Source organism: Dipodomys spectabilis, unplaced genomic scaffold, assembly GCF_019054845.1.
Source record: "Dipodomys spectabilis isolate Male_0828 unplaced genomic scaffold, ASM1905484v1 ptg000054l, whole genome shotgun sequence".
In the NCBI taxonomy this organism is placed as follows: domain Eukaryota; kingdom Metazoa; phylum Chordata; class Mammalia; order Rodentia; family Heteromyidae; genus Dipodomys; species Dipodomys spectabilis.
The window spans coordinates 41,545,905-41,571,886 of record NW_024870731.1 but is presented as its reverse complement, the minus strand read 5'-3'; the positions used below and the strand labels follow the sequence as shown (position 1 = coordinate 41,571,886).

General features: G+C 57.6%; 1 protein-coding gene across 1 annotated transcript in view; it reads right to left on the bottom strand.

Moving 5' to 3' along the window:
- Nucleotides 1-10,040: 10,040 nt before the first annotated feature.
- Slc6a11 (solute carrier family 6 member 11) overlaps nucleotides 10,041-25,982 on the bottom strand; it is an 84,434-nt gene continuing 68,492 nt past the window's right edge. Inside the window, exons 8-14 of the mRNA XM_042680056.1 lie at nucleotides 25,411-25,535; nucleotides 18,395-18,507; nucleotides 16,411-16,548; nucleotides 12,705-12,807; nucleotides 12,266-12,366; nucleotides 11,043-11,213; nucleotides 10,041-10,237 (exon numbers count right to left, since the gene is read on the bottom strand). Of these exons, the coding sequence (XP_042535990.1) occupies nucleotides 10,085-10,237; nucleotides 11,043-11,213; nucleotides 12,266-12,366; nucleotides 12,705-12,807; nucleotides 16,411-16,548; nucleotides 18,395-18,507; nucleotides 25,411-25,535 (904 nt within the window). The 3' untranslated portion in view covers nucleotides 10,041-10,084. The remainder of the gene's footprint in view (nucleotides 10,238-11,042; nucleotides 11,214-12,265; nucleotides 12,367-12,704; nucleotides 12,808-16,410; nucleotides 16,549-18,394; nucleotides 18,508-25,410; nucleotides 25,536-25,982) is intronic.

Genomic DNA, 25,982 nt, shown 5'->3' with positions numbered 1-25,982 from the left:
GGCCGTGCCCAGCTCTGGGCCGCCGCCCCTACTGTGGCCTGTGGGGTGGCGGGCTCACTTATGGGCACCCTTACTGGTTCTCCCCTGGGAGCAGTGGCGGAGCTGGGGAGGGGTCTGAGTGGAGGGAAGGGGAAAAGACGGGTGGGGGGCGCAGACTCGCAGCCCTGCTGCAGAGCGGCAGACCCGCCCGGGCTCGCTGCGCTGCCCGCCTCCCGCCTCTCCTCATCCCATCTGCCGGCCACTGCCTTCCCTCCTTCCCACCACAGCAAGGGCCCTGTGAGCCCCCCACCTCCCTCACCATTTGCTGGCCAGCGTCTGCCCGGGCCCCGAGCAGCCTGCCAGGCAAGAGGGGAGGGAGGTGGGTCTTGGGGATGGCGGTGCCCCAGCTTCAGCCTGGCTGCTGTGAGCACTGGAAGAGACAAGACAGGACCCCTCGGAGCCCTCACACCCGCCTGCTATGCTGCTCTCATGGAAAAGGCTTCCTGTCATGAGCCCTGTTCAGCCCTGTGAAGTTCAGGCTCAGTGGCACAGGGCTTGCCTACAGTCACGCACCAGGCTGGTGCAGAGCTGAGACCCGAGGCTTCTCATACACATCTGCTTCCCAGGGCCCAGTGTCTCCATCTTAAAGTGAGAGACTCAGAGCAGAAACGAAATCACAGTGTCAGCCAGCTGTGTGGCCACTGTGACTGAGACTCCTGGCTGGGCTGGGCAGGTGTGCATTATCGAGGCCAGGACCTGGCCATGTGTGCCCTAGGCTGGGGAATTCGGAGTTCAGGCGCAAGAATTCTGTGCTAGCCGGGTTCTCAGGAACCCGCTGGTTCCTGGTGATGTGGAGCTACGCTGTGTTCATGGCCTGCTCCCCTCGGAGGCCGCGGGCCTCACCGTGCCTGACTTGGGGGCAGCTTCCACGGGGCCTCTTTGGGAAGGGTAGAGCCAGCTGCAGCAGCCTCCTGCTGCTGGTCCTCTGCTGGTCCTCTCGGCAGTGAGCTGCTGTTGCCTAGCAACGGGATGGGGTTGGGGGACGGGGGAGGATGTGCTGAATCCTGGGATCTGGGTGAACTTCTATCCAGGTCCCACCTCCACAGCATGGGTTCCGGAGGCAGAGCTGCCGTGCTGGTCAGTGAAGGTCTATGGGGCTGGGGCTCAACACCTGGTTAAGCAAAGGCTTCATGGCCAGACCTTGATGGACATCCCCTGAGGTTTGGGCTTGCTGCTTGAGCATCAGCTTCATAAATCATCCCAGGCCCATCCTGAGGAAGGTTATGAAGACTGGAAGAGTGAGATGCACGGGGGACCGGACCTGTAGTCTGCTCTGCCCACCTCGATGGGCAGAGAATGGTGCAGATGTTCACCCAGCTCCCCAGATGGGTGGCCAGGGGCAAGGCCAGTCCCTGACAATCTCACCCCTGCGTGCTTAGCCGGGCTAAGCATTTAGTCTGCATTTGTTCTTTCAATTCCTTATGACAACCCCAGCTGGCAGGAACGAAGGCCCGGAAGGGTTAAGTGACTTGCAAAGGGTCAACACAGCCAGGATGTGGCAGAGTCAGGATTTGAACCCAGGCATGTGTTCTTGGTCTCTGGGGACTTGTAGCCTCCGGTCTCAGGACCTGCTCTTTGCCTTGTCCCCAGCCCCTCAGATCCGCTCTAAAACATCAGGAAAAACATTCTGAGGGCTGCATTTCCCTCTGCTCCCTGGAGGCCTGCCACTAGAGCCCCTCCTTCCCCAAACAGAGAAGTTGGAGGCTTTGCAGGTGACAGTGCAGGACGGAGCCAGCGGGCGGGCAGAGGCCTGGGCTCTCTGGCTGCTGGTGGATCCCATGTGTTTAGTCTTCTTGGGTCTGCTAAACAGGCCATGAGATGTGGAGGGGGGTGCTCAGATGACTTGGGGTGTGGGGAGGGAGGGTGCAGAGGCAGGAGGGTATGGAGGAGGGAAGGCAGACGGAAAGAAGGATTAGAAGGGAGCAGAGGGGAGAGGATGTGAACCACAGGGGGGGTGGTGGCCAGATGGGGTGGGGTGCACAGCAGGGAGGATGCGGAGATTAGAATGAGTTGTGTAGAGCAAGGGGGACCAAGAGGAGGATTAGAAGGGAGAGGATGAGAAATGCTGACGAGGGTGTGGGAGGAGGTTGGTGGTTAGGGGAGGGCCGACTACCTCCTCCCCAGAGACCCGGTAGGCTTTTGTGTTCTGTTTGTTGAAGAGAGGAGGGAAGGAGCTCCACCCAGGAGGAAGGACCAGCTGTGCAAAGGTACTGTGGTGGGTGGGTGCAGAATGGAACAGGATCTAAGAAAAGAGCCAGGGTTACAGGGGGAAGGTGAGGGTATAAGATGAGCTCTGGGGAGGGCTAGGAAGGTGGCTCAGTGGTAGAGCGCTAGCCTTGAGCAAAAAGAAGCCTAGATAGAGGCTAGTCTTCCAGGGCCTGGTAAGCCATTGCGCCACCTTTCTCCCAGGAGCAATGGGGAGCCTTTGTGGCTGGGGAACAGGGGGTGATGTTCTGACTTGCATTTTCACCTGCTGGATAAAAAAATGGGCCAGAGAGACCCAGAGTGGCAGCTGGGCTCTTGGCGGGGGGCGGGGGGTGCTGGCCCTGATCTAGGTGCGGGATGAGAGGGAGTTGGGAGGGAGGCAGGGGAGGTGCAGGGGAGGCCCACGGGCAGCAGACAGAGCCTCGAGTGGCTCGGTGGGTCAGGGCAGCCCTGACAGCTGTTGGGACATCTGGCTCGGTGCCCTGGTGCCGTCCATCTCCTGTACGGTGTTGGGAAATGCCGACTCCCAGCCCAGCCCAGCCTAGAATTGGCATTTGGAAATGCGTTTCCAGGTTAATCCCGTTATCAGCCTCTCGGAGGCAGTGGCCTGGGGTAAGGCCGCCATCTCCGCAGCAGGCCCCGTGTCCTTCTGCAGAAGTGGGTTCAAAGCTGACTGTGGCTGCATGGGACCTCTCTTCCCCCGCCCCCCGGAGGTCCGGGGCACAGCTCCATCCTGCCTAGGGCGCCCACCAGAGGTGCGTGCTGTCTGCATGCACACGTGTGCACATGGGTAACACGTGCGTGAGCCGGGCTTACGTGCGGGGGCCATTTTGAGGAGCTTCTCCTTGGGACCATCCACCTCGCACAGGCTCTAAAGCCCACTGTCCATCCACACCCTACGTGATCGTACTTCATTCAGAGGAGGGGAGACCTGTCAAAGTCCTAGGGGTGGGGGGGGAGGGGGCAGCCCAGCCCGCTGTGTGCACCCCTTCTTGGTCTAGTGGCTCCTGAGTGGCAGCAGACGGGTGGTGATTGGGGGGAACAGGAGCCCCCCCAACACAGCCTGGAGAGGGGGCTGGGCGATGCGGTCTCCGCCATAATCAAGGCGCAATCAGTGCTAATCAGCGTGTTCTTGAAATAGACCCAACTGGATGGGGGAGCGAGCAGCCGCCTGGGTTTGTATAGCAGCAATCAGAGGGAGGCAATTTTAGATCTGCGGGAACAACGGCTCTTTGTCCCAGCCCAGGGACTCTGCCCAGTGCTCCTGGGAGCCCAGCATCGTCCCCAGGGCGAAGCTACAGCTGCCCAGGCCTGGAGGGGGCGCTGGAACAGTGCGTCCAGCTGTCTCCAGGGGGCGCTACGGCACCTTGGCCGAGCACCTACTGTATGCAGAAGGCAGGTGGAGATGTGAACATGTGCCTCAGTCTCCTCATCTACCCATTGGACCAGGTCCCCCCCCCCCCCGCCCCCTTCCATGGGTGCAAGGACACCAGGACTTGGCCCACTGAGAGCCATGAGCAAGGAGCCTCCTTGCTGTTTCTTTCTCTCTTCCATCATGCCCAAGGAGCCTCAGACAGAAAGCCACAGAATGGCCCACAAAGCCACCCTGCCTCAGCTCCTTTCCAGTGTTCCCAGGGAGGCTGGCGCCCAGGGCTTCTAGAACATTCCCATGGGGCCCCTGACCAGGCCTCCCGCTCCCTCTTGCCATTTCTAGCAACCACGGCGGTCATATTTCATTCTCCACAACCTGTGCTTGTCACCAACCTTTTGGTGGCCAAGAGAGGATTAAACAAAAATAAACCCCACACTCCATTGATTTTGTGCTATCATGTATGAAAGCAATAGATGTGCTTCAAGAACAATTAGATGGTGCGGGAAACAAAAACAAAAAAAGGAGAAAATAAAAAGCATCCCACGGTGGTGGCAGTGGTGGCCGTTGAGCTCTGTGTCTGCCCACACTTGTGGATGTGGCTGTCCCCGCGGGTGAGAGGTAGACTCAGCCCGAGAGTGAGGCAAAGGCCAGGGCACGGCCAGCAGTACCGAGGAGGGGCTGTGCTATTCGGGGGGGGGGGGCATGGTCCGGTGCCAACGGGCCGCCCTGTGCTCTGCATGCTCCATCAGCATACTCACCACACACCAAGCTCAGAGCTGTGGTAAGACTATGTCCAATGCTCTCTTTCCTGTTCATTTCATGAAATAAATGCCATGGGAATAACCATAGCTCCTCCTCCTCCTCCTCCTCTTCTCCTTCTCCTTCTCCTTCCTTCTTCCTCCTTCCTCCTCCTCTTCTTTCTTCTCACAGGACCTTGTACTTGCTAAGCAGGTGCTCTACCACTTGAACCACCTCCCCTTAGCCTTTTTTTTGCTTTATCTATTTTCCAGGAAGGATCTTTCAACTTTTGTTGAGGCCGGCCTCAGATGGTTAGCCACCTACCTCTGCCTCCCAAATAGCCGGGATTTCAGGCACCTGGCACCAGGCCTGACTTATTTGTTGAGATAGTTCTTGCTACATGTTTGCCTGCTAATTACAGGGGTGTCTGCCAGGATAGGGTGGAGTCTCGGCATCATGTTTTGCCCCTCCCAGGAGGACCTTCTAGACCCTTAATCTCCCAGAGGGTCTCTGCTCCAGGGAAGGCCTCACGGGCCTGGGTTTAGCAGCAGTGCCACCTGGTGGCCTATTAGCTGCCACCTAGGCAAGTGTCAGCCCAGAACCCTGGGTGCAAGAGCAGTGAGATGGGCACTGGAAGCTTGGGCGAAGCTGGGTATGAGGGGCGACACTGGGGACTCTAGGTTGGATAAGTCAGCTTTGAACTGAAGACTGGTCTGCGCGCGCGCGGGGCCAGCCAGCTTCTCTTTGCTTCCGGGAGCCTGTGTGTGGTGCATCTGGAGCTGGGGGCCGGGCCACAGTCTCAGCAGTTGAATGGAGGCCTGTACATCCACAGGCCCAGAGCCCGCTGGCTTCCCCTTCCCCCCCGAACCTCCTACCCCTGGAGGCTCCAACTCCTGCTCTGGTGCAGCCACGCCATCTCCTTGGGAAGACGTTCAATATGTAGGTGGAGCACATTTCCAGGATAGGAAACACTATGCTGTCTGGACCTGGGAAAGGATGTCCAGGAAACTGAGGGCCTTTACCTGCCTAGGAAAGCCAAGTTCACAGAGTCCTTGGCCCAGGCCAACACACTCACCAGTCAGTGGTAGAGCTGATGGCTGGGCCTTCCCATGCTGCCAGTTGGACACTCACGTTTGCTGGACTCCCGTTTTGCCTGCCTCCAAGAGCACTTCCCTTGTTCTACCACCATTCAGATTTTTCCTCTGCCCCACAAAACCTCCCACCTGGAGGTACAGCTGATGCTTCCCATCCAGCAAACCTTGTTCCAAGCCCTTCTCCATCACCCCGCAGGAGCCCCCATAGCTCTGACTAGTTTAACTGGTCAACTTGTTTAGTTTGTAAGTTTAGTCTCCTCAGATGGACCATGGGGTTACAAGCACCTCTTAGATTTGCTGTGGGTCTGAGGTCAGTGAGGCACAAATCCAGAACACAGTAACTGCCCAATAAACAGTTACTTGGCTCAACCCTGGGCACTCAATCCCCTAAGTACCTGGTCCTTCCTACACTCTGCCTTGTGGTGTCTCCAGTGTGGTTTTGGCTCCTGAGCTTGAGTGAATGCTCTGAGAGTGGTGTGTGTGTGTGTGTGTGTGTGTGTGTGTGTGTGTGTGTGTGTGTGTGTGTGCTTGCATGCATACTCCTCTTAGTATCCTACAGAGCAGACCTTAGACCTTGCTCAAAAGGAAAAGGCAGAGAAATTGCATCTGCCACAAAGCCTTTTCCTGGCTGAGTAATGAGGGCCCATTGCTTGGTAACGGGGTGAGATGAGGCAAGGATCTGGTTACAAGGAGAGAGTACACTGGAGTTCTAGGGGGTCTTCACCCAGCTACCTCCCTCTAGGTCTCATTTTGGTGCAGGGAGGCAGGCAGACTAGTTCAGAGCCATCACAGAGTTGGGGAAGGCTAGGAGCGGGAAGGCGATGGGTCCATCTCATGCACTTACCTGCATCCCGATGGCTTTGGAAACCTCTCCTCCTTACTAAGAAAAGCAGGAGCACTCAAGGGAAGGGATGGTCACTTGTTTCCCTGTCCTATTCCAAGTCCAGTGATGCTTGATATTTAGTAAAAGCCAGCTGAATGCATGGAAGGACTCATGTTCCCAAGGCTGCAGTTCTCGGCAGAATATTTCATCTCTAGTGTCTAGTCTCCTCCACCACTGCATAGGAAAACTACTTGGGACAGGTAGGCGTTGTCCAAAGTTCCCTCCTTTCTCTGCTTAAATGCATTGTCTAATAGAGCTAGGTTGCGGAGCCTGGGTTTTGCCAGCAGGGGCCGCCAGCACACACTACAGTCTAGTGGTCTAGAAGGCAAATTTATTCCTCATGTCACCAGTTCTATCGGCTCTGAAATCTGCAAATTATACTTTCTGGGAAACACAGAGACCGATATTTCTGTGTTAGCCTCTTCTTTTGTTGCAGGCACCTACTTAATACACAAGGAATTTGTAAGGCCACGAAAGGTTCACACAGACTGAGATAGGGGATTTCAAGAAAGGAGCTGACCAGACAGACAAGAGCAGATGGTGTGAGATAATTTTACTGTACAGGACCAAACACACTTGTGGTCTTGAACAGACATTCAGAAACCTCACATACAAATTTAGAGATGGTGTGTGTGTGTGTGTGTGTGTGTGTGTGTGTGTGTGTGTTTTCATCCTAAACAATGCCACAGATACTCTGGAACCTCAGGCACTATTCATTCAGGATGAGGATATTCAGGGAGAATCCACATCTTCACCATTGCCACTCAGAGCACAAAAGCCCTTCAGAATTACCCTGCATCAGGTAACGGGAGCTGTGAAAGCTGAGGCTGGCAGGGCAGACCCTGAATCCCTCACCTGGCTGACAGCCTTCCCACTCATCTCTTCTACTGTTCCTGGGGTCCACCTACCAGAACAGGTACCTGAACTTCACAGAAGCCATCTCTGCCTCTATAAGGTGGCCGTTCCTTGGAACACAGGAGAAAGAAAGGCTTAATGATTAAGGAATACAGGCCAGGTGGGTCTTGATTCTTTCTGGTGCCGCTGTTGACTAGATGTGACTGGGAAAATTGGCTTCTCAGTGCCTCAATAGAACTGATCTGTAAGATGGGAGACGTATAAACAAATGTAGTCATAAATAAGGTGGGGCCGTATATTGTACAGACCTGAGGAGTGAAGAGAATAGTTCATGAAGCATCAAGGAAGACACTGGCTTTCATGAAGTGGTTTGCAAATGCCAGATGAACAGCAAACACATGAAGGAAAGGAAGCAGACTGCATTTCCAAAGCACAGTAGCTTCCAATGGGTTTCTAACTGGCAGTGTTCATTGGAGATGACAGCCTCTAAATATGAACCACAGTGGCTTGGTGGGCATGCCATGGGAGTATTAGAACCCCCCTCCCCCCAAAAAAAAACCCCAAGCTGGGCAGTGATGGCTCATGCCTGTAATTCTAGCTACTCAGGAGGCTGAGATCTGAGGTGGCAGTTCCAAGCCAGCCTGGGCAGGAAAGGCCATGAGACTCATCTCCAATAAACCACCAGAAAACTGGAAGTAGCACTGTATCTCAAGTGGTAGAGCGCTAGCCTTGAGCTGAAGAGCTGAGGGACAGCGCCCAGGCCCAGAGTTCAAGCCCTATAACTGGAAAGAAAAAACAAAACAAAACAACCCCAATGAATGCTACCCTGCTAGGCACAACCAGATAGGAGTTTGCTCATTTAAAAATGAGTAAGCAGACGATCTTGTACCCTTTGGATTCCCAATAAAGGTGTTCATAGTGCAAAACAGTACAGCCTTTTTTCATTTTTTAATAATACTGTAAATATCTCAGAAAGGATGTATTGTTTCTAATGAATATCAAAAAATTCATCACAATGACACATTTCCCTGCCCCACGCAGCCCACCCCAACTCCCCCCTAAAGTTACCCAAATCCTAGTAGGAAATTAAAAAAAACAACAACAAAAAAGACCAAAAACAAAACCCAGAACCACAGCTTCCCTCCTCCTCCCCCGTGAGTAGTGTTAAAGTGTCAAGGGTTAAGGGCCACATGTACGACACAGCGTCCTTTGAAGACCTCAGGAGCCCGTCCGTCCCTCTGTCCAGGAGGGAGTCGGTGGTGAGGACCCATAGCAGCAGTGGGCAGGCCCCGGGGGTGGGAGGATAGCTGGCGGGGACCAACCACCAGGCAGGACATCTCAGGGAGACGCTGGCCTTCCCTACCTGAAATCAACTGGGCAGACCCAGGCTGGAGGCACCCTGTGGAGCAAGCACAGCTTCCCGTGGACTGAGGAGGGGGAGAACACGGGATGGATGGGACACACAAGACCGTGACAGGACAATGCAGCCTTGGCTTGGAGAAGGCTCACATTTCTATCACACGAAATGAGAACCAGAAAGAAGAGGAACACGAGCAGGCCCGCCCCAGCCTAGCAGCGAAGGAGCCAAATACAGGCTGAATGGAAAAGCCAATGAGGAGGGAAGAGAGCTTGGCCAGAGAGGTCTGCGGCCAGGCTGGAGGTGCAGTTCAGCTGCCCGTGGACCCCCCCCCCCCCCGGGGAAGAGCTGGGAGGGGAGTACCCAGCTTTCCCCACTCTGGTGGAAGTCGAGGCTTCCTGGACCCTGGTGACAGAGACATGGCCGGCTCCATGCAGGGGCAGGCAGGATGGGAGAGAGGAGGCAGGGGGCCCCAAGAAGAATAAGAGGCGGCTAGGGGATGGAGCGAAGGGACCTTAGACTGAAACCAGGCCGGGGCCTTGTCCCCGCATTTCCTGAGACAGGCAGCAGGAACTTCCTGAGCCAGGGCAGCTGCAAGGAGGAGAGATGGCCACCTCTGGTCAGCCCCCCAGGCCACCCCAACCTCTGCCCAGGAAGGAGGGGCCAGCATCCAGGGAGGTCACCAGGAGGGCCAGATGCAAGGAGACCCTGCCTCGAGAGCTGGGGCTGGCCAACCGGCAACAGGAGGGAGGTCAAACTGGAGTTTCAGGGAAAGCACACATGGCCACAGGCAGGTCATTCCGTGACAGACAGGCTTGAAAAGAAGCAGGTGGGGGTGGGGCCAGCGGGGGAGGGAGGCTGAGAGGATGCTCTCGTGCCTTTAAGAAGCAGCCAAGGTCATGGGAGTTCCCAAGGTCGAAGGGTAGAGCCTTGGGGAGATCACCCATTCCAGTCCCTCCTCCAAGTCGGGAGGCAAGGAAACTGAGTCGAGGGAGGGGCAGGGCAGGGCTGGGCTCACTGAGTGATCTCAGAGGCCAGAGGCGGGTGGGCATTTTCCTTTGCTGCCTGGGACCTGGCTGTAGGGAAAAGGAGGGGGTTCAGCAGAAAAGCTGCCCCTGGGCGCAGGGCACGGGGAAGGGCAGCTGCGGGTGGCTGGAGATGGAAGAGGAGGGCGAGGCTCCCAGCCCACCTGCCACAGCCCAAGGCCAGACGCTGGACAGTATGACACAGGAGCCCTAGAAAACGCGGGTTAGGACCACGCCGGGACAGGGACCCGCTGGCTGGTCATCGCATGGAATCTCCTTGCTGTGAAAGCTGTCCACGGTCACGGGGGGGGGGGGGGGGGCGAGGTGAAGTGGCTTCAAACCAGAGTGTACAGTGGCTGGCTGGAAATTAACGTGTTAATAACATCCTGTGCAAAGGAGAAGCCCCTACCATTAGGTGAGATTTCAGTTCTTCATTTACACACGTGGGGGGGGGATGGGGAGGGGGACGGAGGGGAAGGGGGGACGGGGAGGGGCATCCAGGAGGCAGGCAGCAGCTCAGAAGTGCGTCTCCTTCTCTGTGATGGTGGAGATGGTGCCGTCGCCCTTGACCTTGGCCTCACAGTCATTAACCAGCACCGTCCTCGGGCCTGCCCCCAGCTTGCCCCGCATCTTCAGATCTGCACTGGGGATTGTCAGCTTCCGGAGTTTCTGAGGGTGGAGAGGAGAAGCTGAGTGGGCTGGGCTGGCTGGGGGAGGGAGGGGACATGCAGCCTGGGGCATAGCCTGGGTCTCCCTGCCAAGCTGTGCCGCTGGCCCTCACCTCGGGCAGCGTGGGGCACAGGGCCCCGTGGGGCCCCCCTCAGCCGCTGGCCCTCACCTCGGGCAGCGTGGGGCACAGGTCCCCGCGGGCAGTGTGGGGTGCAGGGCCCTGCGGGGACCCCCTCAGCCACTGGCCCTCACCTCGGGCAGCGTGGGGCGCAGGGCCCCGTGGGACCCCCTCAGCCACTGGCCTCACCTCGGGCAGCGTGGGGCACAGGGCCCCACGGGCAGTGTGGGGTGCAGGGCCCTGCGGGGACTCCCTCAGCCACTGGCCTCACCTCGGGCAGTGTGGGGCGCAGGGCCCCGCGGGGCCCCCCTCAGCCACTGGCCTCACCTCGGGCAGCGTGGGGCACAGGGCCCCGTGGGCAGTGTGGGGTGCAGGGCCCTGCGGGGACCCCCTCAGCCGCTGGCCCTCACCTCGGGCAGCGTGGGGCACAGGGCCCCGTGGGCAGTGTGGGGCGCAGGGCCCTGCAGGGACTCCCTCAGCCACTGGCCTCACCTCGGGCAGTGTGGGGTGCAGGGCCCTGCAGGGACCCCCTCAGCCGCTGGCCCTCACCTCGGGCAGTGTGGGGCACAGGGCCCCGCGGGCAGTGTGGGGTGCAGGGCCCTGCAGGGACCCCCTCAGCCACTGGCCTCACCTCGGGCAGCGTGGGGCGCAGGGCCCCGCGGGACCCCCCTCAGCCGCTGGCCTCACCTCGGGCAGCGTGCCCTCCGTTTTCCATAGCTTGACGCAGACCCAGAGCGGGATGCACAGCATGGAGGACAGGGCCATGAGCCAGCCGATGCCATAGCCCCAGGCGGGGTAGGTGTACAGGTTGTTGTACTTCAGGGGCCTGTACTTGACCAGGAAGAAGATGAAGATGCCCTGTGTCGAGAGAGGAGAGCCGGGAGGAGTCTCAGGGCTGGCCTCAGCCCTGGCCGGACAGGCCCAGGCTTCCCCACCGGGCTGCCCTACACGACTGGGACCCAAGCCTCAGCCTCACGGAGCCTCACCCCAGCCCCTGCCCTGAGAATGTAGTATTTCCCTAGCTACTTCTAGCAGCTGGCTTTGATCAATGACCTTTAACGGGCTCAGTCATTCTCCGTGCCAACAAGTGCACCAAGCACTGAGGGATTTTTCCCCTCCCTTCCTTTCTCCCTCTCTTCCTCCCTCTCTCCCTCCCTCCCTCCCTTTGGTACCAGACTGAACTCAGCACCCGAAGCTTACAAGGCAGGTGCTGTACCACCTGAGCTATACCCCCAGCCCCTTTTTGCATTGGTTAGTTTTGAGGATGGGTCTTGCTTTATGCCCAGGCTTCCATCCTCCTATTGTGTGACCCTGCCTCACTGTGGATTAGTATGCACCCCTGAGCCTAGCCACCATGCACCTCTGTAGCTGGGACAACAGGCATGCACCATGGCACTCAGACAGTTAAGATGGAGTCTCTTGAACTTTTTGCCCAGGCTGACCTCATACTGCAATCCACACAATCAGGCTCATAGGGAAGAGCTGCCCCGTCTGGCTTTCTTTTCTTTTCTGTCCTTTGAATTAACTATAGTTTCACCAAGACCTCTCTGTGACCTGGTCCCAGCTCTGTCATCTTCTCAGTGACACATTTTCTCACTCCTAGAACCTTGGTCCCCACGGACGGAGGAATGCAGCTTGTGTGTGTGTGTGTCTGTGTGTCTGTGCGCGCGCGCGTGTATGCGCATGTGCACACGTGAGCACCCGCATGCACAGAAGCTGAGACCCTGAGAAGATTGGTTCACGATCACCCTTAAAAATGGCAGCAGAGCTGGGACCCGAGTGACCCTTGTTGGGCGTCAGAGGTCTGGGGAACGGGGGGGGGTCCCAGAAGGGCCTGTCTCCGCCCAGAGGGGTGGGGGCTGTGGCTCAGAGGAGGGGGCGGGGGCTAGAGGTGGTCATGACGGACTCACCGCACAGATTCCGGGGGTCACCACCTTCCAGCACCACTTGATGAGTGACAGAGGCCGGTAGCCAATCATGTCCTCGATGTTATCATAGAACCGGTTGCTTCCTGTGCCGAGGAGGAAAACACAGGCAGGAGACTGAGCGGAGGTGGCCAAGCTCCCGGGCCCCTCCCCGACCCCAGGATCTTCTTCAACACCCCAACTTGCCACAGCTGAGCCCAGAGCTGTGGTTTGGGTCGGAGGGTTCTGGTAGGTCGGCCTGGAAAGGCTTGCTCGCCAGGGCGGAGCTGTGGGATGAGGGGCATTAGGAGGCCATGACAGCACTGGGGACCATGGAAAGGGGCCCAGACGTCCCTGAGGAGAGGAGGGAGGGGCCACGGGCTAGAGGGCCCCCCAGCCCCCATCCCCCGGGTCCCAGGAGCCCAGCCGCCTGGCCCCCGCTCACCGTACACCCAGCCGATGCACACGCACTCGAAGATGGCCACGAAGAGGAGGCACATCCCGCTGGCCGCGTACGAGTCGAAGAGCTGAAAGATGTACATGCCGCCCTGCGGGGTGGACAGGCAGATGGAGACATGGGACAGCCTCGGGGAGGTCCCTGCTCTGCTCTGTGGTTACCGTCGGCCGGGGGCCGAGCTCTGCAGAGCCACCCCCGGTGCCCTGGTCCTGGGCCTCTGGGGGGGCCTGGGGACAGTGGCAGTGGTCTCCCGTCACACGCCTGTCCCCGGCCAGCTGCCCAAGGTCAAGAGGCTATGTGGGAACCCCTCTCCTGGACAGATGGCTGTGGGCCTCCAGCCTCCGGCCTCCCCTCCCCAGTCCTTCAGCACACCGGCCTCCTGAGAGCCTTTCCTGCCGCGCCACTCTCTAGTGTGCAATCGCCACCTGCTCCCCTCAGCCTGGCAGTCGGGTCATCGTCCTCCTCCCTTCCTGTTCACCCCTGCTCACCAGCCACCTGCAGCAGATGGGGGGCGGGCGAACCTCGCACGGAGAGTTCCTTCTGAGCCCACAGGAATGCTACTGTCTCCAAGAGGCCCTCCCCAGAAGACTTGCTCTTTCTTTGTCTTTAGAGTGCAATGTCTAGACTCTTAAAAAAAACAAAAACCCCAAGTGGCCCTGGCAGCTGGCCTGCTAGTTCCGCGCTCCCTCGGGGCAGGGCAAGCATAGAGTAGGTGCACAATTAATCTTTGGGAGGTGAAGATGGCCCTCTGTATCTAACCTCAGCTTGAACATATGTACACATAAAACACAGCATCTATAACAGCACCTGTGCTATATAGCCTTGTGTCTTTGTCCAAGACTTTCCCACACAGCATGGTACAAGGACTGGTTCTATTGCATTTCCGCTGTGTTCCATGGTGAGCCATCCAGAGATGGTGTGAGTACATGGGAGGACCTTGGTTGTATGTAAATGCTGCACTATGCCGTGTGAAGGCGGGAGCATCTGCAACCTTGGTGTGCAGGATGTCTTGACTGTATGTGGAGGTGTGTATACAGGTGCCTGGGCTCTGTGAGGGATCTGGCAGGTGTGAGCTTGGCTGATGGGCTGAGCCAGGAAGGGTGTCTAGGAGGATGGTGTCTAGGCATTGGGGGTGGGTGAGGAGGGGGGAGCCGAGCTGCAGACACAAGAAGAACCAGGATCTGTACTGGAAATCTCCATCACACACCATGGGAGGAATGAAATGAAAGCAGCAGGAAGGATCTGATGGTGAGTTAGGCTGCCTGGCCCCTCGTGAGCCTGCCACAGGGGCTTACTTGGAACACCCCCTGCCCCATCTTCTATTCTGCATGGGCAGCATGGCCTGGGATCGCGGAATAATGGCCACAGAGAACACAGGTGAAAAAAGGGGGCGTGGCGTGACTTTGGCTGCTGACCAGAGGGCGCAGGCCTCTTGGGGTCCCACAGACCTGATCCATGGCTGTTGGGGACACAGCTCTGAGGCCCAGCCTACAGACTTTCTGGAAGACACTAAAAACCCACATTTTCTTTTTTTTTTCCTTTTTTTTTGGTCGGTCGTGGGGCTTGAACCCTGGGCCTGGGCGCTGTTCCTCAGCTCTTCAGCTCAAGGGGAGCACTCTACCAGTTGAGCCACAGCATCACTTTTGGTTTTCCGGTGGTTTATTGGAGATAGGAGTCTCACGGACTTTTCTGCCTCGGCTGCCTTTGAACCGCGATCCTCAGATCTCAGCCTCCTGAGTAGCTAGGATGACAGGCGTGAGCCACCGGCACCTGGCTAAAATCCACACTTTCATGGGAACTTTTTCTCTAAGTGTTGGCAACTTCTTCACATTCTTAAAAAGCACAGTGGGTGACACGCAGCGGGCCCTGGGCCGTGCGGGCCGTGCAGACTTTGCCTGTGAGGACTGCCATGGGCACAGAGTCTTGAGCACTGAGGCTCAGCTGGCATACCCCTGTGACTGGCACGCCCCTGTGACTGGTTTGGCTGAGTTAAAACTCATCACTGCTGGGCACCAGGGGCTGAGACCCATCATCCTAACTGCTCAGGAGGCTGAGATCTGAGGATCGCATTTCCTGTCAGCCTGGGCAGGAAAGTCAGAGAGACCCTCCTTCCTAAGTAACCACCCAAACAGCCAGAAGTGGTGCTGTGGTTCAAGCGGTAGAGCACTAACTTTGAGCACAAAAACTCATGGATAGTGCTTAGGCCCTGAGTTCAAGCCGTAAGACTGGCACAAAAATGAACGAACTCAAAGTAGGCACAGACTCCGTGATCCTGGTTGGCAATCAAGAGGATCAGAGCTCAAGGCAGACAGTGAGATCCCATCTCAGGGAACATAAACCCGGGTGTGTGTATGGTGTACACACCTGCCATGCTGTTTGGAAAGCGTGTGGTCCAGGTGGACCCCGGAAGATCCTAGCTGAAAATCCACACAGAAAGGGCTGAGGATGTGCCTCAAAGGGTAAGGCACCTGTACAGGAAGCACAAGGCTCCGAGTTAAACCTCAGGGCTATAAAATGCACACCAATGTTCATCCCACGAACGTTGTGCATTAAAGATAGAACAAAGAAACCTTTATGCAGCGCTTCAGCGGCTTGTAGTGTTTGGTCAACACGGGGCCCGGGATGGGATGGAAGTCTCCCGGGACCGTGCGCCCAGCGACCTTGTAGTGGTCAGTACTTGTGATGTTTGCACAACAACAAAACTGCCTAGCGTGAGCTTCAGAACGCATCTCTGCCGTTAAGGGATGAAGCCCCGTCCGTCCGGGTATTGCTTTAACTGCTTCCTCCGTCCTAATCCCCTCTGATCCTGCCTGGAATGATTAAAGGCAGGCACTGGGTGATCCAGCCAGCAATTACCAGCAAGGCCCAGGCCTTTGCCTGGGTCCTGATTCCTGGGGGCTTGGCTGTGACAAGTGACACATTTGGCTTTCTTAGTTAAAGCTCAAAGCTGCCGGGCGCTGGTGGCTCACGTCTGTAATCCTAGCTATTCAGGGGGCTGAGATCTCTGGGGATCTTGGTTCCAAGCCAGCTTGGATGGGGAAGTTTGAGAGACTCCTATCTCCAATTAACCACTACAAAAGCAGTCAAGGGAGCTGCGACTCGAGTGCTAGAACGCCAGCCTTGAGTGGAAAAGCCCAGCTAGAGAACGAGGCCCTTGAGTTCAGGCCTCTCAGTACTGACACACACAAAGCACACCCATTATCTCTGTGTACACGAGGAGAGGTGACAAATGTCACCTTCCCAAGACACCTAGGTGAGGATGCAGTGGGGGTAGCTGCAGGGGAGAGCAGCAAGGTTTTAAGACAGCCCCCAATTTTGGGGTGTGTGTGTGGAAAACCATTCCTCTAGCCTGCAGGCACAAGGGGAGAGGTGCACACGGAGGGCTGGGGTTGAACAGACACTCTCGATGCCACACAGGGACGCAGTTCAGGGCCCTCGACACCTATCAGTTCCCTTGAGACGACGGTGGCCGTGTCCTGGTCCCCTGGGCGCCCCCAGCAGCTTCCTGTGGCCCAGCATGGGCAGAGGTTGGATCCTGTGCTCAAGGCCACGGACGGCGTGCATGCGACCCTCGCTGGAAGAGCGAGCTGAGCAGCAGAGAAGGTTCTAGACCCGCCTGGGGTCACCCAGCCAGGCAGTTTCCGGGCCGGGGGTTGACGTGGGAGCCTCGCGTGGCGCTGGCCCCGTCACTCACCTCGGTCAGCATCACCAGGCCCAGGAAGTAGGAGACCACGGACAGCGCCAGGATGAGCAGCTCCCGCCGGTAGCCCCTCCGGAACACCTTGGGGTACATGTCTACCACGGCGGTCACCAGGCTTTCCACACACACAAACTGGTGGGGAGACACGGGTGGGCGGCCTTGGCTGAGTGAACCCAGGGAACAGATACAGACACCCGGCGGGCAGGGCGGGCCTGTCTCCTCCTCCACGCAGTGAGCGTGGGACGGCCGCTGACCCCCGGGGGCAGGGCCGTGCAGGGAGGGGACGGAACCCGGTCATGCAGCACGTGGCGTGCACGTGGGAACTGTGGTCTAGAGACCCAGGCTCCGCCCCTTCTCCTCGAGCGCCTGCTGCAGGTTCTGGGATTACCAAGGCCCAGCCACGGCCCGGGCATTTGTCATCATCCAGGAGCTCAGAGCGAGGGGAGGGGGGGATGGTCAGTGTTCCCAGCCTCTATCTGGTGGAGGGCAACTGAGGGGCAGCAACGTCCACCTCCGTTGCTCCGGGACAAGGAGGTCCAGAGCCTGGCTGTGATTCAGGCCATCAGCTGCACAGGCTGGACTGTGAGCCGGCGCTGCGCAGGCGGACTGTCTGGTGCCTGGTTGGGAGGTGGTTCCCTTCCTGGACTCCCTAGGAATTGCTTTCGGCTGCCCAGGAGGGTGACATCTGCCCTTCATGTGTACACGAGGTGCACAGGGCAGAGAGGGGCAGTGGCCGCTCAGGGTCACACAGCTGGTGAGATGCATGGAACCGGGGCGTCTCCAGCCCTGCCTGACTCAGTGCCCGGCTGCCTACTGTCCACAGCCAGGGCTGGCCCGGCCATCCTCGAGAATGGCGAGGAGGACGCTGGAAGGACCCTGCGGTGGGGGGAGGGGCGGCTGGCTTGCAGGGAGGTCCCGGCAGCGCACAGCATCTCTAGTCCTTGCTCTCTCCTTTAAAATGGGGAGGGGGCAACACAAAGGACCGCAGCCCAGAGGCGGGACAGCGCGCCGCCTGGGGCCCCTGGGCCAGACAGCCCTGCCGTCTGCCTTCCGGCATGGCTGCTGATCCCGCTCCCTCCAGGGCTCCGGCCTGGCAGCCAAGGGAAGATTATCAGCGAAAACACCTGGCGCGCCGCTCGGCTTAGCAGTTTCGGGGAACGAACGGCTCAGGGAAAGAAATCCCCTGCGGCCTGCGGCCCGCGGCCCGTGACAGACACATCCGTCACCGGGCTCGAGGCAGCAGCCCAGCCTGGCTGGGCCCTGAAAGTCTTAGCCCTCAGCTGGGGGTGCTCGGGGTGGCTTCCTGAGCCTGGGCCGTCTCTGCCCCTGCACCCCCCTGCCCTGCCCCCTGCACCCCCCTGCCCTGCCCCCTGCACACCACACACCGCACAGCGCCAGCTGCCAGGCCACAGAGGAGCAGGCGGGAGCAGAGGGCGTGGCGATGCCCAAGTCACCAAGAGCTGGCCACACGGGCACGGCAGGTGGCAGAGGAAGCCACGGCACACAGGCAGGGGTGGGGTGCTGAGGGAGCGTCATGGGAACCCCCCCTCCGGCCACACACAGGCCGAGGGAGGAAGGGGCTGCCCCTGCCTGTGTGCTGGCTGCCGGCCGGGACTGGCCACAGCACCTGCTTAGCCAGGAGGGGCTACTAGCCAGGGCTGGTGGGCAGAACGGAAGCAGACATTGAAAACGGCCCAGGCGGGGAGGTCTCCGGGAAGGGGTGGAGGGCCCTGAGCTGATGTGTGTGGCGACCGGCTGGAGGCTGGGGGCAGGCAGGGGGGAGGACCTGCTGGCTGGAACCGGAGGGGGCATCAGACCGCGGGCAGGGTCTCCTCCACCTCTCCCCTCCCCGCCCCTCCCCCCACCTCTGCCCATCCCCACTCCACATCCCCACCACCGCTTCACCTCCTGCCCCTCATCACCTCTCCCCCATACCCCTCCTGTTGCCTCTCCTCCACCCCCTCACCCATCACCTTACCTGACTGTCCAGGCCCAGGAAGATGAGCATCATGAAGAACAGGGTGGCCCACAGCGGAGACAGAGGCATCATGGTGACAGCCTTGGGGTAGGCGATGAAGGCCAGGCCAGGGCCTGGGGAGGAGAGAGATGCTCACTACCATCCAACATGGGGCTCCAAACAGGGGCCTGGGTACCAGTCTCTGTAGCACAGCCTTGGTAGCCTCACGGGTCAAATCCTGCTTCTATTCAGTGGCCCAAACCTCTGTTCCCTTTGCTAAAGAGTAGTGACAAAGGGTTGTTTTGGGAATTCAGCAGGTCTTTACTTTAAGAGCAGCTTTATTGCTCTTCACATGGCTTATGCCTGTAATCCCGGCTACTTTGAGATCTGAGGTTCGAGATTTGAAGCCAACCTGGGCAGGAAAGTCCAGGAGGATCTTACCTCCAATTGACCTTCCAAAAGCTTGGAAGTAGAGCCATGGCTCAAGTGGTAGAGCACTAGCCTTGAGAGAAAAAGCTAAGGGATCATGCCCAGGTCTTGAGTTCAAGCCCCGGTATAGGTGCGCATACACGCACTCATGCACACACACACACTCAGTTTTATTAAGGTATAATGACATTGTGCATACAGCAAGCACCAGTTGGAGCACGCCGTTGTTCAGAGAACCTTGCAGGTACGCAGCACTGCCATCAGGAGGCAGGGCACTGTGCCATCTCTTCCCTGCTTCTCCACCCCGCTCCCCATTTCCCAGCACAAGAATCTTGGGATTTTCTTTTCTTCCCCACCCTTTGATTAGCTTTGCCCATTCTGCTCAAGATGGAAGTTCTTATGTGTTGCGCTTTCTAGGAAACTGATTTCAAAGGCAGTCCATTTCCTAATCTCATAGCGATGGATACGAAGGCCAGACAGAGGCTCCAGAGCCTTGCCAACACTGGCTGCTGGCAGCCTTGGGAGTCTGGCCCTCATCGCAAGTGTGTGGTGTCGCCATTTTGGTTTCACTCTGCATTCCTTATGGTGGTGCGTGTCAGTCCATGCCGAGTGTCCATTTGTATGTCTTCCTGTAGGCCTCTGCCTGCTCTCTATTGGGTCATCTTTTTATCCACTTGGGAGAGTTCTTCATACGTGTGGAATAGAAGACCTTTTATTTTTAGCAGAGGTGTCATGTGTTTCTCTCAGGCTGTGTAGTTTTCCTTTTCCTGTTTTTATGATCTTGTGGAGAGCAGAAGTTTAAATGGAGCCAATTGTTGCCAGCATACAAAAATACTGTGGACTTTTACTTGTTGATCTTGTAGCCTGTAACCTCTTTCTATTTTTGTAGATTTTCCCCCAGGGTTTTATATGGTCCATCTCATGGTTTATGGATATGATGGTTTTTACTCCTTCCTATCTAATCCTACAGCCTTTTATTTTTCATGTTTTATTGCATTCTCTAGGATTTCTAATACTGTGAGGAATACAATCAGAGCCTGAAGACCTGGTGTTTTAGTTTTAGAAGAAAACCTTCGAAATTAGTATTGGTACAGAGCCATGAACTAAACCACAGCTCTTATTTAGAACCAGACAGCTTTCCTCCTCTGTCCCAAGATCCAGGTCAGGACCCCGCACTGCTCTTTCTGGTCACATCTCTTTGGTCTCCCCTAAGCTACAGTACCTCCTCAATCTCATCTTTCATGAATGTCTCAGTTTGGATGAATACTGGTCATTGTTTTACAGGAAAGTCTCAATGTGGGTCTGATCTTTTTTGTGTGTGTATGAATGAAATTATGTATTTTTTTTTTTTACCAAAATAATCACAGGGACACACCAGCCATCTTCACCGTAAAGTGACTGCTTCTCATGTAATTGTCAACGTCTTTCTTGGTGTGGGGAGTACATTGAGATGGTGAGACTATCCTGTTCCACACGAGCTTTGAGCCCCCGATCCCTGTGCCAGGGGAGGCCAGGTGGCATGGTGCTCAGGACTTGGCTAGTGTCGTGCCCAGTGGCATCTGGTTTCTTCTTTGCTGCCCATCCTCCTTCCCCTCCCCCCCCCCCCCCCCCCCGCATACATTTCCACTGTGATACACTTACACCTGTAGGAGTGATCTGGGTATGGTATATTCTCTGGGTTCCAATACCATTGCTATTTATTTTGCTGCCCAAATGGTTCCAGGTTTGACTTCTGATCTTGTCTTCGGGTTGATTTCTTGTCCTCTTGACATGCTTCCAGCCTTTTTTTTTCTTTTTTAATTCTGAGCACGTCATATTTCCTGGCACCACTAGGAATGTTCTGGCATCGTGGTGTGTTGCCTGAGCCCCAGAATCAGTGGCATCTCTGGGGAGCACTGGTGTCTTTGCTTGGAGAATAGTGTTCAGAACAAGAGCTGGGAGCTGGGTGTGTCCACACGGTGGGGTTTCCCGGCTGCTGGGTCTTCCCTGCACATGAGGTGAGGGAGCGTGTGTGCTCACCCACACGCATGCCAACATCATACATGTATTAAACCATGAGCGCCTGCATGCAGACCCCTCACACACTGGCAGGGGACTGATACCTCTAGCTCAAAGATTAGAGAGTCTGCCTTACTTGTTTCTAACTGCTTTCACAGCGGAAGTGCTGTAACTACCCTAGCTACCTGCTTATTCAACACTGATACTTGCAAACACAATATTGTAGAATTGGTCATCTATGTCCCTGCTTTGGCACAGTTCTAGTTCAGCTGCCTAAAAAAAAATCTCTAGTCTCAGAACCCAGTCAACATCTGGCTCTTGGATGTTTCTTAGGTCAGCTGGGCACCGGTGGCTCACCCCTGTGGTCCTAGCTAGCCAGGAGGTTGAGCTCCAGAGGCCCACAGTTTGAAGCTAGCCTAGGCAGTGAAGTCCTTGAGACTCAATTTCTAACTGCCAGACTAGAGGTGTGGTTCAAATGGTAGAGCACCTGCCTAGGAGACTGCAAAGCTCTTGAGTTCAAGTCCTGGTTCCATGAAAAGTAAACCAAGTTTTTGAAGTGAGTTTTTTCTTCCCCAGACCCCTCAGAGTGGGTACATGATTCGTCTTTAGCAACACTAATTAGGTTCCTTTGTACTAGTTGTGGGGTTGCACCCACAAAAGTGATGGTTATTTAATATGGGTGATATGTGAAATCTTTAAGAATCAAGGCTTAAAAAAGTGTTCCTAAAGGCTGGGAAGGTGGCTCAGTGGTAGAGCGCTTGCCTTGCATGCATGAGGCCTTGGATCCAATTCCTCAGCACCACATAAGCAGAAAAAGCCAGAAGTGGTGCTGTGGCTCAAGTGGTAGAGCACTTGCCTTGAGCTGAAGAGCTGAGGGACAGCACCCAGGCCCAAAGTTCAGGCCCCATGCTCAACAACAACAACAACAATAACAACAACAACAAAAAATGCTCCTACTACTTCTCAGCTCCCTTCCTCCCTCCTTCCTACCATTGTCATAGTTTATTCTCTCTGAATTTCTTCTGCACAAACCAGTGTTTTCTTACATCCCCTTCTTCCTCACAGGAGGAATAGAATTGCTTTTTTGACCCCTGCCTGCACCCTCTGAGATAGGGTCTTGTGGTAGAATCCGAGCTAGTTTCTAATTCTCCGGGCCTCTTCCTCAGCCTCCTTGGTTCTGGACTTGCAGGGGTACACTGTCACATCTGGCTGTACACATATGCTGCATTTAAAAAAACCCAAACACACAAAAACCCCCACTACCCCGCATTACTCTTATTCTTAGTTGTACTTGGGTGTCAACTTTTTTCCTGGAGGCTCTTTTGAGATCTACATCTTACATGCTGAAATGGGGTTTCCATGACTGCGATGTGCAAGGCGGCCTGGGCTCCGTAGCAAGGCTCTTGTCTTATCGCGTTAGGACGGCGAGTGGCTGCCTGCTCTCCGCGGCTGCCCCCGCCTCTCTCCTGTGTCAGGTGCTTGATCCTTCTTTCCACTGGAAGCCCAGAGCTCGTGGAGCTCTTCAGGGTGTCTTTGAGTCAATCCCTGGGGTTCACTCTCCCCAGTTCCCGAGCAGATCTCTGGATCAAGATCCAGCTCCTTACCCCTGAAGCGTCCTTGCATGACAGTTCTAAATACTGCCTCTGCGCCAGTGCTTCTGGGACTAGCACCATAAGCATTCGTTCTTCTTTGCTTGTGATCCCTTTCTGTGTGGGGGTCATGTTCAGTGTTTTCTTCTGCCGTTCTGTTCTCGGGGCTGCCTTCCTGTCTTTCTTCAGGGTCCCCGGAAGGCTTCCCGCTGGCCGCTGCCATGCAGCCTCCCTGTGCCAGAGTCCCTGCTCCGCGCTTTCCTGGTTGTGCGTTCCCCTGAGTTCAGTCAGTCCTCCTCATTTCTTCCCGTTCATCTTCTACCTCTAGTTACCTTGTTTTTTTAAAATGTCAGTCCTGGGGGTTGAACTCAGGGCCCAGTACCTGCTAGGTAACCGCTCTACCCCCCGCAGCACACTCTCCATCTTTTGTGATGTCGGGTCTCATGTTGTTTTCTTTGTCCTGGTGACCCGGATGGTGACTGTCCTACTTATACCTTCTGTGTAGCCCATGTACCACAGGGCCTTGAGCACGCTAGGCAGGCGCTCTACCACTTGAGCCATGTTCCCAGCCTTGTGTTTTATAGGGATCTTTTGGTTTGTTTTCTGTTGGTCATGGGGCTTGAACTCTGGGCCTGGGTGCTGTCCCTGAGTTCTTCAGCTCAAGGCAAGTTACTCTATCACTTGAGCCACAGCACCATTTCTGGTTTTCTGGTGGTTAATTGGAGAGTCTCGTATCTTTACAATAAAAATATAATAATAATAATAATAATAATAATAATAATAATAATAATAACAATGAGTCTGCAGACTTTCCTGCCCGGGCTGGCTTTGAACCGTGATCCTCAGATTTCAGCCTCCTAAGTACCTAGGATTATCAGGCGTGAGCCCCCAGCTCCCGGCTGTTTTGTAGTGTTTTGTGTGCCATCCGGGGGCTCACTAACAACCTGAGCTGGCCTTGAACTTGTGAGCCGAGCCTCCTGCCTTGCCCTCCCCGTACCTGGGATTACAGGTATGCACACAATGCTCCACTGGACTTCTTTTTTCTTATGCCAGACCTGGGGCTTGAACTCAGGGCCTGGGTACTGTCCTTGAGCTTTCTCACTCAAGGCTAGCACTCCACCACCTTGAGCCACAGCTCCACTTCTGACTTTTTGGCAGTCACTTGGAGATAAGAGCCTCATGGGGGTTCCTGGCTGGGTTGGACCACTATCCTCAGGTCTCGGCCTCCTAAGTAGCTAGGATTAACAGGTGTGAGCCACCAGTGCTGGCACCACCGGGCTGTTTTGTAAGTGAAAGCCCTGCACACACTCACCTGAGCTGAGGGTGTAAGCCCACCTACCATGGAAATGCATGTAGTTCTCACATGCATTGTATGTTCCAACCCCTCCCCGTGTCAGGCCGGGCCTTGCACACCTACCATGGAAATGCATGTAGTTCTTCACATGTGTTGTGTGTCCCCAACCCCTCTCCGTGTCGGGCCGGGCCTTGCACACCCACCCTGCCCTGGCACACAAGTCACTCTGCACTGACACCCACAGTGACTCTGCACCTACAGCAGTGAAGGGAGGCAGGCTCTCCAAGCAGAAGAGCGGCATGCACAAAGGCCCTGTGGTAGAACTGAGACAGACTCTTGAGGTGGGGCGGGTGGGGATGGAGAGAGGATGGGGGGGATGGGGGCGGGCAGGCCCTGGGAGCTCAGCACCCAGGGTCCCGTGGACTCTGTTTGCAGAGACCAAGGACAGGAATGGTCATCTGAGAAGGACAGGTGGGTGGAGAGGGCAGGAGGGGGCAGAGAGCTGGTGAGAGACCCCCCTGCCCCCCCCCCCCCCGTGAGCGGGAATGGGGAAGGAGGGGCCTGAAGAGCTGGCTCAGGAGTGAGGCCAGGTCCCCATTTCCTGCTGGGATGCTGGATCCCCGGGGGGGGGGGGGGGTCAGAGCGTTCCGGCCACGCTGTGCTCACCCTGGTCTCCCCGCCCCGCCCGGGCACCTGCCACGCTGTGCTCACCCTGGTCTCCCCGCCCCGCCCGGGCACCTGCCACGCTGTGCTCACGCTGGTCTCCCCGCCCGGGCACCTGCCACGCTGTGCTCACCCTGGTCTCCCCGCCCGGGCACCTGCCACGCTGTGCTCACCCTGGTCTCCCCGCCCCGCCCCGCCCGGGCACCTGCCACGCTGTGCTCACCCTGGTCTCCCCGACCAGCCCGGGCACCTGCCACGCTGTGCTCACCCTGGTCTCCCCGACCAGCCCGGGCACCTGCCACGCTGTGCTCACCCTGGTCTCCCCGACCAGCCCGGGCACCGGCCACGCTGTGCTCACCCTGGTCTCCCCGCCCCGCCCGGGCACCTGCCACGCTGTGCTCACCCTGGTCTCCCCGCCCCGCCCGGGCACCTGCCACGCTGTGCTCACCCTGGTCTCCCCGCCCCGCCCGGGCACCTGCCACGCTGTGCTCACCCTGGTCTCCCCGACCAGCCCGGGCACCGGCCACGCTGTGCTCACCCTGGTCTCCCCGACCAGCCCGGGCACCTGCCACGCTGTGCTCACCCTGGTCTCCCCGACCCGCCCGGGCACCTGCCACGCTGTGCTCACCCTGGTCTCCCCGACCAGCCCGGGCACCGGCCACGCTGTGCTCACCCTGGTCTCCCCGCCCCGCCCGGGCACCTGCCACGCTGTGCTCACCCTGGTCTCCCCGCCCCGCCCGGGCACCTGCCACGCTGTGCTCACCCTGGTCTCCCCGCCCCGCCCGGGCACCTGCCACGCTGTGCTCACCCTGGTCTCCCCGCCCCGCCCGGGCACCTGCCACGCTGTGCTCACCCTGGTCTCCCCGCCCCGCCCGGGCACCTGCCACGCTGTGCTCACCCTGGTCTCCCCGCCCCGCCCGGGCACCTGCCACGCTGTGCTCACCCTGGTCTCCCCGACCAGCCCGGGCACCTGCCACGCTGTGCTCACCCTGGTCTCCCCGCCCCGCCCGGGCACCTGCCACACTGTGCTCACCCTGGTCTCCCCGCCCCGCCTGGGCACCTACCTGACTCGGCCACCTCCGCAATGGGCACACCCTGCTCGTACGCCATGAAGCCCAGGACGGAGAAGATGGCGAAGCCGGCCACGAAGCTGGTGCCGCTGTTCAGGCAGCACAGCATGATGCAGTCCCTGGGGGGGGTGGCGAGAGGGAGGCGAGAGGGAGGCAGGTCAGAGCCCAGAGCTGGCCCGACAGGGGGCGTGACCCCCATCCTGCCGGAGCGCCCCACTCCCCTCTCCCCTCTGCAGCTGGGAGGAGCAGCACCTCCGGAGCCAGCCATCCTTGGATGGGGTGCTGTGCCCCGCGACCCCTAGCCACAGGTGGCACAAGCCTGCTCCCCCCCCCCCCCCCCCCCGCCCAGGGAGGCAGCTTCCACTAAGGGCATGGACTTGTTCTCGCTGCCCGGAACTAAAGTCATCTTCTCTAGCTAGCCCGGGGCTCCTCTTCCTCCCCATCTCTTCCTCCTGCCTCCGACCCACAATGCATGCGCTGTCCTCCATGGTCAAAGCCATGCGGAGACTCTCATCTCTCTTCTCCCTACACCATGCTTTTATTCAGGTCACACTGAGGCCGCTGGA